General features: G+C 37.1%; 1 protein-coding gene across 1 annotated transcript in view; it reads right to left on the reverse strand.

Moving 5' to 3' along the window:
• Positions 1-1,543: 1,543 nt before the first annotated feature.
• The window catches only part of LOC129259680 (transient receptor potential cation channel subfamily A member 1 homolog), a 33,314-nt gene continuing 18,913 nt past the window's right edge, over positions 1,544-15,944 (reverse strand). Inside the window, exons 12-17 of the mRNA XM_064098113.1 lie at positions 9,284-9,392; positions 6,815-6,906; positions 6,073-6,294; positions 5,606-5,674; positions 5,043-5,273; positions 1,544-4,304 (exon numbers count right to left, since the gene is read on the reverse strand). Coding sequence (XP_063954183.1) covers positions 4,179-4,304; positions 5,043-5,273; positions 5,606-5,674; positions 6,073-6,294; positions 6,815-6,906; positions 9,284-9,392 — 849 coding nt within the window. The 3' untranslated portion in view covers positions 1,544-4,178. The remainder of the gene's footprint in view (positions 4,305-5,042; positions 5,274-5,605; positions 5,675-6,072; positions 6,295-6,814; positions 6,907-9,283; positions 9,393-15,944) is intronic.

Below are 15,944 nucleotides of genomic sequence, written 5' to 3' on the forward strand. Positions count from 1 at the left end.
AAGCATCCATTTTCTGTTCTTTCCTCTTTGATAAACCTCCTATGGCTACCATCTCCAAATATTAAAGCTATAGTTTCTAAGTAAGTCGTATGCAAATAATAATATTAATTTCCTGATATTTATGGTAAACAGAAATTCCTCAGTGAGACAATGAACAAACCAGATGGAGGACTAAGCCAGATTATTGCCTTTCCAACAAGAGGACACATCATAATGGAACACCCTTAACATCACCATCAAATACCATCCAACATTGATTAGACAGTGTGTACCACTTCCAGGATTTATTTGCCACAATGTGCTACTCATGGGTATACTGTGAGGTTGTCCAGAGGAATAAACATTTTATGGTACAACTATATAAAGGATGTTCTTCTGGAGGAATGCTGACTTTAATAGTGTCATGCAGATGTACTTTGGACAATCATACAACTCTCTGTACTGAAATCCGACAAGTCGACGTAGGAGACTGAATGCCAATCAAGAGGACTTTAACAGGAACACACCGTTAACCATGTCTTCTTCCGACACAAGTTGCCTCAATGAGACAATGGACATAAGTTGTGTCGGAAGATGTCAAGAGTTTTAGAGAAAGGCTAGGAAGGCTTGCACATTTTAATGCTCCAAAAGCATCAGTAAGGCAAAGCTTAGAATTGCTACACTGCATTAAAGAGGACCATAAGAGGGTTTATAGACAAGCCTATAATACATAATCTGTTGACCGGATTGAAAATGATCCAGGCTGTAACGATTAGCATGTTGGAAGCCCTTAATATCAATAGCTATGACTACATTGGAATATCATTATTAAAGGAAGGCAAATATTTTTAGTCTTAGTATTCACCACTGATCATGATGATGATGACGCTGAAGTCCTGGGACCCAGTCCTGACTCAGATATGGCCAGATAACATATTGTTTAGTCAAGCAGGTGTAGCCAGACTAATGAAGAAAATGTTAAAGAAAACAACCTGCATGAAGCTACTAGGCCAGACGGAATCTCTGCTGCACTTCTTAATGAGACTGCTCATCAGATCTTACGTGTGCCATAAGTTTGCTTTTCCTGGCCTCACTTTATCATGTTTATGCGGTGAAATTTCAAGAAAGTCTAAGTCGTTCCCATCCACATAAGAAATGGTTGTCAACTCTAACAAACTACACACCAATTCAAATACTGTGCTTTGTTCTTGCCAATCCCATCATCTTGTCAGACTAACGCTTAGGAAGCGAAGAACATATTTCCAGTAATTTTCCTTGAATATAAATCATATTAGGATAGATTTGAATGCTTAGTGATAGCAGCATATTAATTTGAAAAACTGAAATGTTTTTACTGCAGTCAATGTGATAAAAATAAAAATTTCTTTACATTTTCCATATAAGGATACTTATTTGCGTAATATGCAAATGAGGCACATTTGCTAGCTCTTTTTAAATAAAGACATTGAACTTATTTATTCATCATGAACTTTTGTTCAAAATTACTTGCTGTGGACATTTAATTTGTAATCTTTGGATTAATTTCCTCATTTTCTATTTTTTTAATGGCTAATTTGCATAATATGCAAATTAATTTTCAGGCATTGGGATGAATTCTCATGCTTAGTGATATAGTAGCATATTAATGTCAACATTAATGAAATATTTTCAAGCAGTCTATATGAGAAAATTCACAATATCTTGACATTTTTTCCATATAAGGATGCTTATTTGCATAATATGCAAATGAGGTAGAAATTTTTGCACTTTTGATTAAAAACATTGAATTCAGTTATTTATCATGAATTTCCATTCAAATTAAATTGTTTTGGACATTTAATTTGTAATCTTTGGATTATTTCCCTTCTTTGTCTAATTTTTCATGGCTAATTTGCATAATATGCAAATTTCATAAATTTCCACTGCTTAGATTTCTTGGGACTTTTAGTATGTTGTTTAGGGGACCTTCCTGGAAAGCATTTCAGTGGAATATCTTGTGTTGCAATTAGTGGTGGGTTACCCCCCTATTCTGGATAGATTGACTGGACTAATGATTGATGAGATAGTGACAAACTCAAAATCGTGGCATTTCTTCAATTCTTCAATCAGTGAGGTGTGTTTGGCAACAATTTCACTGGAGTCATCGATCGCGACATTGTTTGTTCCAAGGTGAAGAATAACCTCGGCAGGTTTACTCATTTGAACGAAGTCACACACTCTGTCATACGCATCTTCAAGCTTAGCGCCTGGGAGGGTCCTACATGCAACACGACGTTTTGACAATCGGGCTGGGATTAATCCTCTTGTCATGGAATCGCCGATAATGAGAATATCTGCTTTCACATCGCTCTTGCTTTTGGGCCTACAAGAACTTTCGTGGATTGCACGGTGCTTTTCCCTGTAAGCCTTTAGTTGATCATCAATGGGATTTCCTGATTGGCCACTGTCCTCTTTGTTTACATCACGAACAAGATTAGAGTCATTAGATGCAATAATGTTATTCACTGTGATCGATAATGTCGTTATTTGCTGCTGGAGAGAAATGAGATTAGAGCCTATTGAAGAGCAGCTTTTGCATGCTTCATGTTTTTATTCTTCCTCTGTACGCTCGATCTCATGGAGGATTACTTCGTCTTGATCATCATGATCGCGTAGATCTCTCTGGTCATGGTCGCCATATTTGTCTTGTTCATGCATGGTGACGAAATGTTCACATATCTTAGAATCAAGATGGGGTAATATATGACACAAAAGATCTGTCACATAGTCAATTCGTGCTTTCTCATCTTTCTGCTCTATATTATGTTCATATGAATAATGCAAATGATGGACAGCTAATCGTAACGCAGATGTAGTCATATATTTCGGTAATTTATACCTGAAATCTCCAGAACCCGGGGCTCCGGTATGAGTATTTGATTTTAGCGTCATTGTATAGAAAATCGACACTTATTTGGAACGTAGTTACTGATAGACTTGATAACACTGTCACAATTTATAATATGCTCGGTAAAATGTCACTGTTCAGTCAGTGTAACACATCTATTCTCACCAGTATTATGTTCACATAACTGTAGGCACTGTGGTGTATGTATGGGACTACTATCTCGGACGTCCGTGGCGTTTCAAATTTCTCAATCACAGCACATTTAATAATCCACAAAAATCACTCCAGAATATAAGACTAAACCATCACATGGAAGATAAGTAAGCAGTTCCACCACAAGACAAACGATAACAATGGTAATATTAAGATATTATAAGGCAAATAAAGTCAAAATGAGAGTATTTTCTCAAGCCGTTACAAGCCGTTACGTGTTGCTTTCCTTTTCGTGTTATCAGATATGATTCATCAGCAAAACTCCATCATGTGCCCTCCATCTTCTAAATCTGATTTGTTTTTTATGCGAAATCGTATAATATAAGGAATTGTTGTGTTGTGTTGTCATAAAGGATAGAAAGCGCAACGCAATTTAGAAAACAAGCAAATTCAGCCATTTTGATGATCAAATACACAATAGAATTTCCAACAAGATATCTATATTGTTTTAGTAAGAAATATAACACCTCGAACAGATTCTTTCCTCTCTCGACGATTACCGTTATAAGATCCTTGGTGATCAATATTATTTTTGATCAATAATAATAACAAGAATTACAAGGAAAAGAAATTACGGAGATACAGATTTAATCTAAACATCGTTTCGACTACAGTTTGGTTATATAGCGCGGTTTTTGATAACTATATCACATAAAGTGTCTATTTTTCTTTCGCTAGCTTGTTTTAGTGTATAACATGTATAATGCATAATAAGATGGTCGGAGCGATTTTGGTTATGTAAGCGGTCTAATACAGTCCCTACATAAAAGCTAAAAAATTCATTCATATTGTTCATTGCAGGAAATAAGATATTTTTTCTTCCTCTCGCTCCATCTAAATCAAGGTAGATTGAGAACTGAGTTGCGATTCCAAACAAAAAATTGGGATTAACGCCCATTTCAATATAAAAGGTTTTACGCAGGAAAAGGTAAAGAAAATCGATGAAGCCAAGCTTTGAGACGTTTTGCATTATCGAAATTTGCACGTAAAATTCGAGATTGAATTAAAGGCAGTGGAAACTCGAGAAAGGCATAGAATGAATGGTTAGCATAGACGTACATAATTCCGCTCGCCGTTTCTGTTTACAATTCCTATACCTTTATACAGTACTATGTTCAACTTGACTTATCATTCCATTGATTTCGTCTCGCATTTGACGTAGCTTTTGAAGAACGGTTTGGTCAGTTCCACCATCGGTCTGGTCACCCTGACTGCTAGATGAACTCTGCAGTGCAGAAAAACGAAACATAGAAACATGAATGATACGATGGCATGCTAATGCAGTGTGAGTGAATGGAAAATAAAGCCTCATCCGGTTTTGGGGTATGGATGTCATCATTATTTTCAGCCTCCATCGCCTTGAATAAAACAGTATTCGTTAATCGCGTGATCAGACTCATACAAAATCAATTCCTACGCTTTTTTCAACTTTATAACAACACATCTCATCTCCTGAAAAGCATCATAACGAGTTATCTCCTTTTTTTTTTAACATTATACTCGGGTAAAATTCGCAATCAATTGACCTTCAGTACCAGAAGCACTTTGGCAACATTCTTTGTCTTTATGGTACGTCATCTCTTATCTCATCGTTCCTTTTTTTCAGTTTTGGGAAGGATGAATGTGGAAGCATGGACCTACTATGGTGGAAGTATGTGTTTGCGCGCGCGCGCGCGTGTGTGTGTGCATTTGCTGGGCTGGTGGGGATGTGGGTTTGTGTGTCTCCTGGCTGTTTGGAATCGCGTGCTTATGTGTATTTGATATGACCGTGCGAGTGAGTGTATGGGGTGTGTGGGTGTGTGTGTGTGTATGTGTGGTGTCAAAGGGGTATCGAGATTGGTACAATGGACTTCACTTGTGCTTCCAGAAACTCCCAGGGCAGTGTAAATGTCTTATTTTACTCTAAACCACCACCACCACAATCTGTTACTAACGTAAGATAATTTTTTCCTACATTAATTACCTTTGCGCGAAGTTCTTTTCTCTCCTGGTTCTTCAAATCGACCTCTTGAACGCTTTCTCGAAGCTTTTCAAAATCGAAGACAGAAGTAAACCAAGATCGAAACCTTGCTGCTCTGGATTGACGTGAAAGTCGCATCTTCATTGACTGAACCGTGATAGGAAGCCATCTTATGACGTATTTACGTAGTGGTGTACCAAAAACCATATTCTCTCCTGATATTACACGATCCACCTGAGCAAAGTTTCAATACCACAAATAACTTTTGCTATTACAAAAAGCATAGATGATTTCGAAGCACAACTTTAAAATGACGAGCGACTTTTAGGCGTATTACAGTGCACGCCGTAATAAAAAGAAACCAAATTGGGAAACTATCAAAAACTTGACTCTAATGAACAGGGAAACATTTCGTAATCTACATTACTTTTCATAACCTTTCCTTGAATAACTTTGTAATATCAGGCGTAGGTATGATGGACGATATACAAATGATATTGTGTATGGCAATTAACAGATATAGGATACATATGACGTACGCCTATAAGACAAGAATGAAAACCCACCTTTAACTTCATGTAATAGAATGTTGCCTTCTGCCTGATGCGATGAATGTCCTCAACGGCCACACCAACCTGTGAAAAACATTGAATAGCTTCATTCATTATCACCCAAGAGTAAAGAGTTAAAACTTGTTATCTTATTTGTTTTTGGACAGAAATACAGAATATCATGTTTATAATATTTTCAAAAACCAAGAAGTTAGTTCAGGATTTCTACTGGTACTATGACTTTCGAAAAATTCTTATAAAAAAAAAGAAAATCAGAAGATCTTTGCTACTGCTTAGAGGACTTTAGTGTAATATTCGCTATTTAATAAGACAATAAAGTTATAGATGTGGCACAGAAAATGTGCCGGTACCTTCGACGAAATCAAATTCATCCTCGGAATTGAATCATGAATTAAATTACCGAACCACAAACAAATCAAAGTCTGCTGACTAAGATACACTAAAATTCAAATTCTTCTTACCAACAAGTTCATGGCAATGATGGGCATCGTGATGACAAAGACAACAAAGGTTATGCTGGTGATGGTGTCTGAGAATACAGCAGTCAGAATGTAGTCTTCAACTGAGCTGTCATTCTTAGTCCCAAGGTAGTTCTGAGAGTGAAACATCCGACTGAAACCAAGCTCTCCTGTCGTCATGGCAAACGTTCGAAGTAAGGCATCCCCGAAAGAATGGAAATCAGTCTGAAGATGGGTAAATTGATAATAGAAGTACTAGTGTTAAAAGGGTATCGAATTCAAATGTAGACTTATGCTAAAATCTAGATAAGGCGAGCATAATTTATGAAAGATATCTACTTTATTTTGATTCAGATTCAAAGATTAACTAAATCAACGCATTGTGTCATTCTTGATTTAATATACTGAAATAACAGATTAACCAAAATCACAGAACGATATGAAGCATAAATCATGTCCCCTCCACTGTTTATGGTACCATATTCTATGTTTGTTTAATGTAAGAACTTAAGTTCATCCCCCGTGCCTTCTAAAAATAGCCAACATTTTTTTTTACATCTGTTACCTCATCCCAACTCTCTTGTTATTCTGCCCCTCTCTCTGTTTATGAATAATTGTTAACTTTTTGGAGTTAGGGATTCTGGATCGAAAATATCATTGTTCGTGAAATTGAAGGTGACAAACCTGTACTTATAACCTAGTCATTCTTTCGAATAAGAGTAAAGCTTTAACGACACTCATTTACCTGATTTAAAAGTAAGGCGTTGAAGGCCAAAGCGAAAGCCACAATGAAGAGCAAGATGACGGCAAGAAATTGAACAGTACTGAGTAGAACATCTGAATAGAAATTGGAATAAAAAATATATATAGGCATACAGTGCGTTTCAGAAAAAGGTAATCCAAATCTTGGGGGCCAATATTCAACCCCATTTTATTCTGTAAATTTATTTTGCTTGGATATAAGAGAGGAACCCCTCAGCTTTCCATTGATACCTTATTTGTACCATTTGTGTCACGCATGACCGGATCAATTGATGTTGAACACAACAAGTACAGATACCGTTTTTTCGTCAGTTTTTTAACTTGGTGAAAGGGCAGAGGCTGAATGATGTAAATACTTTCATCGATGCCTGAGCTGTTAACAATCTTTTGGTTTTGAAATGGCTTATTTGAATGGCTTTTTGATAGCTTTGGAAATGAATGCAACACTAAAAGAGTTGCCTTTTCCAGTCAGGCGAGTAGCTTATGTTTGTTTCTTTCTACCATTGGAAAATGGTTCAACTTACGATTGAACAACGAATCATCTTGGTGACCAGTTTTTCACCGAACAGGTAGCCTGCAGAGGACTCGGGAAGCTTTCAGAGAACTTTTCCCTGAAAGAGATCCTCCAGCAAACAACAATCTAGGCAAACGTGAAGAAATATCGGGAGCATGGCACCATCCTCAACAGAAACGATGGAAACTCTGGAAGAACCCGCACAGCACGTTCATAAGAAAACATCGCGGCTGTACGACAACACCTAATGGAACAACCAAGGAACACGAGAGCAAGACGAAATGGAGTCGGACTGTCTACGTAAACATTTAACAGGATCACGAAAAAGGACCTCCGTATGCATCCATATCGGATGCATGTGCGCCATCAGCTCTTAGGAGACTTTCCTAGGAGGCTAGCATTTTCTAGATGGCTCATAGGCCATCAAGACAGAGATGCAAATTTCGTGAGGAATCTTGTAGTAAGTGATGGAGCTGCGTTCGCCATGAATGGCAAGGTGAATACTCATAACATTGTTGAGTATGCATTGGCTCGACATCCGCGAATGAGCCGACCAAAATAGACTGTGTGGGTCGGATTTATATTGTGCAAAATGGCCAAGTGATTGCATGGGTCCTTTTTCTTTCAAAGGAGTGTAAATGGTCAAACATACCAGCAGATGATTAACGAGGGGATCGTACCACAGTTGGACCAACATTTTTTTGAGAGACAGGATCGTGTGGTGTACATGCATCTTTGGTGGATTCAGGATGGCGCTCCTGTCCATCGTTCTAACCTCGTTCGAGATAGACTCAGAGAACTCTTTGAACATCGAATACTTGCCATCAACCATGACGTAGAATGGCCACCAAGATCGCCTGACCTCACGCCCTGTGATTATTTCATTTGGGGACATTTAAAATACAAGATGTCTGATGATTTGCAGGGACGAATTCGACATGAGTTGGATGCTTAGCGCAATGATCCGGCAATGGTGAGACGAGCTGTCCAGGATATCCTTCCACGCTGTCAGCTATGTGTGCAAAGGAGAGGAGGACATGTTGAACGTGTGGGTGAATAAGAATTACAGGTAAGACATTGAACTTTTAATCTTCATTTCATAGGAATGACTCGACTCTTCATTCCAAAAATGACATTGGAAAACATTTCATTTTATCAAGCGCACATTTTACCCTCTTTACCAAAACTTGGAAAATATGGTATCTGCACCTATTGTTTTGACATCAATTAATTCGTTCATGCGTGACACAAATGGTACAAATAGGGTACCGATAGAAAGCTGACAAGTTTCTCGTTTAAACTGTTTAAATCCATAAAAAATTATTTCCCAAAATAAAATATGATTCGAATATCAGCCCTCTAGATTTGGATCACATTTATCTGAAACGCACTGTATATCTGTCAAAACGAAATAAAAAAAAATGCCTTGTATTTCATATCTTGGTTTTTTTTTTATAAAAGACTCCTTGTTTCATTGAACATCAGTCATCCTGAAACTCTTTGCTCTAAGATCTACATGCACAACGCCCTCTAACATAAAGATCAACATAGGGATGCACACTTCTGTTTCTCTAGATGAGTATCTACAAATGATATTTATATCTAATATAATCACACGAAATGAAATTGCTAATAATAATAATTCAAGCCCTTGCCATTTGATAGGCCATTCAATGACTTTCATAATTATATTAAAGATATGTTTACAACGGGTTTTATTTTTCTCCGTAAGGGCTGCAGCCGAGAGTACCCCCAACTTGGCGATAAGGAATCTGAGAGAACTAATGATGTCCCAATTTACCTTCATGAAAATAATTAAAATGTTTATATTATGTGCTATATGTACTGTACATATTACGTCATTATTTCGGGGTCACAGGATCCTACGATATAAGTTGAACCAATCAGAGACGTGCAATCATATTTCAAGGGCCATACCTTCAAACATGATGACGAAGATACCGAGGGTTGATGTTTGTCGAACGTAGAGAGTGAGGTTAATCCATGCCAGAAAGATAGCCAATGCACCACACTGCCATTGCCATTTCTGTATAAGATATACACCATAATCATACATTTATTATAAATATGAATACAATGAAAGTTATACCAATGCTATAATAAATCGCCGAACATGTCCTAATTAAAACTAAATACAGACACGAGATGAGCGATACTTCTTCTTGGTTAGGGAAATTCGCAAGACACCAAAATAATATTCAGTAAAAATGAAAGAACAAAACTTTTTTTAATGAATGATTAATGAAACAAACGCACATTTAAAATCAGTCTATCAATTTATGTTCGTTTACTAAAAAACTGGTTTTATTGTGGCAATAAAGTTATTTGATTAATAACAAGATTTCCTATAATTTAAGTTTAACATAACGCTTAATATACCCAGAGAAGCCACATAAGTTGTTGGAAAGCAGGCCATGCATAATACAATATATCATTACAATCAAAACAGTGATATTTAAATTAAATATGATAATAATTATTAAACAACACTCCTCTCCTCATATTAGCTCACAAAATCATATCAAAACACGTTTGATGTTTGAAACCTTGTTTCGTCGTTTATATATCAAGAAAGGCAAATACAAATTTGTGTAAAAAGTAAAGAAATCTGCTAGCTCCTATAAAGCTATTAAGCTAGCTAACTAAATAGAGTAAAATTCACAGAGCAAAATGCTAAAAAATCATTAGAAATTGATAACAAATAACAAAGTTATTGAATTTTGAATATTTGCATTATTCAATTGAAACAGTTTTAGGCATGTTTTCATAAATATTCATAAGATGGGCTGATGATGTCACATCCCCACTTTCCTTTTTCTTATGCTATTGCATGAAATCATAATTGATTCATTAATGTGCAAATAATGTATCCATTATGATAAAATCGGTTGCAGCTATAAATAACTAATGCACTAATGTCAATCGTTTTAGCACTTGATAGAAAAAAAATTGAATAAACCTAGTTTCATATAATAAAATACAAAAGAACTGGGGATGTGACATAATCTGCCCACCTAATGAATATTCATGAAGACATGCCTAGGACTGTTTCACCTGAATGATGCAAAATCTTAAAATTCGATCCCGATAGAGGAAGGTCAGGACCAGGAAAACCTCTGCAAATATGCATCTTGTCCCAAATTTATCGGGATCCTTGTAAGTTTTTTATTTTGGTGATTTGCTGTTATTATCCTCGTGAGTGCCACTGTTGCTTTTTGAGTCATTTTCTTGCGTTTATTTCGTGAAACTTTGAGGTAAAACATTTATCAACAACTTACCAATTAGTTCAATGTATGACTGTAGTCCCATCTATATTTGTGGACGTCCTTCTTTACAAGAATCACTCTCTATAATTACCATTACTTACCACGGAAAGCAGTTTCGTCAATAGAAATAAAAGAACACTTGTCTCCTTTACATCATGAGATAGCAAGTGGTGAGGAATCTCCAGCGGTAGCGGGTGATCAGATGGTTGCCATTATACAAGAATGGCTCTCTTCTCATGAGGAATTCGTCAAAGGGGAGGAGTCCAATCGGTATTTAATGCGGACCCCCAAAACTCTCCTAGAAGCTCGGAAAATTAAAAATAGGCTTAGAAAAAAGGCATTTGCAAAGAACGCCTCAGATGAGGACCGAAAAGCATTCCGCGAAGCTTTGAAAGCGGTAAAGAATCAGCATAATTGAATAACAAAAATAAACTTGCCACCAAAATAGAATCGTTCTACAAAAAGAACTTTTGGAAATTTGCGAAACAGTGTTGTGAAGGATCGTTGGACAGCGATCAAAATAGCGGATCTTTATGGTGGCCCTGAAGGGACATCGCAAATAGACCAAGTCGCGAATATTCACGACGAAATTGGCGACGAAATTCACGACGTCGCCAATTTCGTCGTCAAATTGAATATTTACGACGTCGTGAATTTCGTCGCCAATTTCGTCGTGAATTTGTTTTGCTTGCCTGGGCGGTATGCGGGTTGAAACCAATTCGTCTGCTGCTAATTCATCCACTGCAGGGTCGATCTACATTCATTTAGTCTAATGCAATTCTGTCCATTAACTTTTCGCCTAACAACCATATGATCCAATAACCATTTGGTCCAGTCATCACTTCGTCTATAATCATCAGTTCGTATATGACCATTTCGTCTCACAACTAGTTGGTCTAATATCAATTTTATTTTCCTTAATTTCTCCTAATTCACACTTAGTTCAATTAGATCAAATGGCATATGGAATAAATGGCAATTGGACCAACTTGGTTATTAGACAAAATGGCAGTTAGACCATGTGGATAGTGGACGAACTGATGGTAGACCAAATGAAAGCAGACGAGTTGGCATTAGACCAATTGAAAAAAAAACATTGAAACGACAGAACGATGTCCACTGCCATCCATATGCATAGGCGGATCCAGGGGGAGGGGGGCCGAGGCCCCCCCCCCTATTGGCGGAGCAAAATAAGGAAAAAAGGAAAGAAAGAAAAAAAAAGGAGGGAAAAAAGAGTAGAAAAAAAGAAAAGGAGGAGACGAGTGAATAAAGTAAGATGAGGGGAAGACATGGAAATAAAAATAATATTTCATGTCACTATATAGAATTTTCGCTCGCGCTTCGCGCTCACATTGCCTGTTAGGTGATTTTCATATCTTGTTCAATATGGAGATTAAATATCAAGTTTGGAAGTCCATATACAAAACATATCTCATCTCTAAAATCAAACTTTCATTATTTTGCGTGATTAACAAATTGATTTTTAAAAAGTGCTCTGTAAATATGACAGTTTTATGGTCTGAATATTAACATTTTCCGCTCGCGCTGCGCGCCTGCAAATTTCGATTTATCAGGTACCTATTATTTTCGTGTATTCCATTTATTATAAAGTGCTTGAAATGTAGAGCTGAAATTGACTCTTTTTTTTCAGATCGGAATATCAAATAGTTTAAGCTCGCGCTTCGCGCTCGCTTTGATTTTCATGATAAAAGATGTATTTAGAATGCCTAGATTCTAGGTCTAAATATGAAACACGCACGCGCATGTTTATTCAGATATTCAACTTGTTCTTTTAATATTACCATGTATGCACCGCTTTGTTCCAATTTACCGATAGATATTTCATGTTGTAAATTATTGATGTTTTTGAAAACGGTATATAATTTCTTCGTCTTTTTCTTACTATCATTATTATTCTTTTTCTTCTTCTTCTTTTCTTCTTCTGTTATCTTCTCTGTTGTCTTTTCTCTTTTTCGTCTCCCTCTCACTTTTCCCTTCTTCATCTTCCTTTTTTTTTCTTCTCCTCCCCTCCTCTTCACGTTTCAATGATTGTCTTGTAATATTTCATTGATGCTCCTTTTCCATATATATTGTTCGTTATACACTGATTTTAAAATGTTTACTTTGTCAATTGTATGTTCCACACGGCCCCAATGGAAATCAGTCTGTGAACTGTTTGGGCTTTTTAACCGTGTATAAATAAAATAAATCTTATCTTATCTTATCTTATCTTCTCTATTTAAATCATTATCCAGTTTCAGATCACAATATAAACAATTTTCTGCTCGCACTTTGTGCTTGCATCATTAATGTAGGAATTACTCATTCTTTTCCAAATTTACAAAACATGAATAGAGTGTCCCGTATTTAGGTCTAAATCTCGATTTTTTCCGCTCGCGCTTCGCACTCGCATCAATTGTTTAGTTATATAGCTATCCTGTTCACGATTACAAAAATTGATTAAAATTTTCCATTCTTTATGTAGAAATGTCAAAAATTTTCAGCTCGCGCTTCGCGCTCGCATCAATAGTTTATTATATACCTATTCTGTGTAAGTTACAAAAAGTCCTTAGAATTTCCATTTTTAAGTAAAAATGTCAAAAAAATTCAGCTCGCGCATCGCGCTCGCATTATTTGATTATAACGTCTTCATGACTAACTGCATGCAGTCTTTAACAGCTACCTATTCCACCAGTTCATTTCTGCTCGCGCTTCGCGTTCGTAGTAATTATTTATTTGCATACACATCTTTTTTAGAATATCAAACATTGCCCAGAATGTTCAAATTATAGGAAAAAATACATAAGATTTCCAAAAAAAAAATAGCTCGCGCTTCGCGCTCACATTATATAAATAAGGATTATGATATTATATATTTATGTTGATTTATAAGAATAAAGATAATAAGACCACCCCTTCACAGAAACCAAAAATCATCTTCGAGCGGCCGATCGGGGAAAATATGGCTGAAAAATAATTCCGCACCCTCCCCCCTTATTGGTGAAGGTTGGAACCGCCCCTGGAACACCTAACAGGCAATGCGAGCGCGAAGCGCGAGCGAAAATTTTAAATAGTGACATGAAAGATTCTTTTTATTTCCATGTCCTCCCCTCATCTTATTTTTTTAACTCGTCTTCCTCCTCTTCTTTTTTTTCTCCTCTCTTTTTCCTCCTTTTTTTATTTCTTTCTTCACTTTTTTCCTTTTTTTGCTCCGCCAATAAGGGGAGGGGGCGGGCACCTCGGTCCCCCTCCCCCCTGGATCCGCCTATGCATATGGATAGCAGTGGACATCGTTCTGTCGTTTCAATGGTTTATTTTCAATTGGTCTAATGCCAACTCGTCTGCTATCATTTTGGTCGACCATCAGTTCGTCCACTATCCACATGGTCTAACTGCCATTTTGCCTAATAACCAAGTTGGTCCAATTGCCATTTATTCCATATGCCATTTGGTCTAATTGAACTAAGTGTTAATTGGGCGAAATTAAGGAAAATAAAATTTATATTAGACCAACAACTAGTTATGAGACGAAATGGTCATAGACGAACTGGTGATTAGACGAAGTGATGACTGGACCAAATGGTTATTGGACCATATGGTTGTTTAATAGGCGAAAAGTTAACGGACAGAATTGCGTTAGACTATTTGAATGTAGATCGACCCTGCAGTGGAGGAATTAGCAGCAGACGAATTGGTTTCAACCCACATACCGCCCAGGCAAGCAAAACAAATTCACGACGAAATTGGCGACGAAATTCACGACGTCGTGAATTTCGTCGTGAATATTCGCGATTTGGTCTATATTTGCGATGTCCCTTCAGGGCCACCATAGATCTTCCCCTTCCTGTACAAAAGAAACCGCCAATCAGTATTACCCTTCAAAATATTCATAACGGCAAATCCATACGATTTTGGTTTGACAACAGGGTTCCCCTACATTCAGGTCCCGAATGAGGATAATTCCTTCGACCTTACCCCGATTCGCCCGAAAGATGTAAAAATGATCTTAAGGAAAAAAAATCCTACATCAGCACCAGGTCCTGATGAACTCATGTACGGTCTGCTTCGGAAACTACCTTCAACACACTACTTCATGGCTACATTGTTTTCTAAGATTCTTGTCTCCGGTCATCCCCCAGAATCGTGGTCAAACAGTCGAATCTCCCTAATTCACAAAACTGGTCCAAAAGATAACCCCGGAAACTTCAGAATGATTTCACTTACATCATGTGTTGGGAAAATATATCACCAAATATTGGCTCTACGGGTATGATTGACACAACACAAAAGGCGTTTTTAAAGGGAATAAGCGGATGCGTCGAACATTCCCAAGTTATGAACGAGCTCATTGCGAATGCACGCCCTATGAAAAAGGCCCTGCACATTACCTTCTTTGACTTGGCAGATGCGTTGGATCGGTTGAATATTCTCTCATCTATGATACCTTGGAATCTTGCCATATCCCCGAAACCGTAATTTCTTACATTCGTAACCTTTATTCTGGACTGAAAGGTGTAGTAAAGTGCCCCTCTTGGACATCTGATCCATTTGAATTTCAGCGCGGGGTGTATCAAGGTGATCCGTTGTCCCCCATTCTCTTTCTTGTCGCATTCAACCCTCTTATTAACTATCTTAAACAGTTTGAAGACAGATTCGGTTACGATCTTAATGGACAAAAGTACATAACACTGCCTTTCGCGGATGATTTTTGCCTTATTACAGGCAACCAGAGGACTCATCAACGAATAATGAAAGACATAGGACTTAAAGTGAAATCAATGAGCTTAGCATTAAAACCGGCTAAATGTTTGTCACTATCAATTTGTAGTGGTTCCTCTAAAGATATTACATTTTGTATAGAAAATATTCCATTGTCTACTTTGAAAGATAAACCAGAAAAGTTTTTGGGATCTTACGTTATTTTTCATGGAAAGTCGCAAGATATTTTCAAAATCATTGACAAGAGATTGAATGATATGTTACGTAATATAGACAACAGCTTAATAAGGAATGAATTTAAAACTAGAGTGTATATTCAGTACGGTCAACCATCCTCAGGTATCTACTAACTGTCCACAATTTAACTGATACCCAATTGAACTCTCTAGATTCTTCTCAAACTAAGATGTTAAAGAAATGGTTAAACATCCCTCAATACGGTGCAACACCAGCAATTATGTATGTGCCTAGCGGCCTGCAAGTCATGCTAATGTCAGAGTTGTACCTACAATGCCATACTTTATCACCAGCGTCAACACTATCAAAAGGGGATACAAAAGTGAAACATGCGGTCATGTCTAAATTTAACAGAG

This window comes from Lytechinus pictus, chromosome 4, assembly GCF_037042905.1.
Source record: "Lytechinus pictus isolate F3 Inbred chromosome 4, Lp3.0, whole genome shotgun sequence".
In the NCBI taxonomy this organism is placed as follows: domain Eukaryota; kingdom Metazoa; phylum Echinodermata; class Echinoidea; order Temnopleuroida; family Toxopneustidae; genus Lytechinus; species Lytechinus pictus.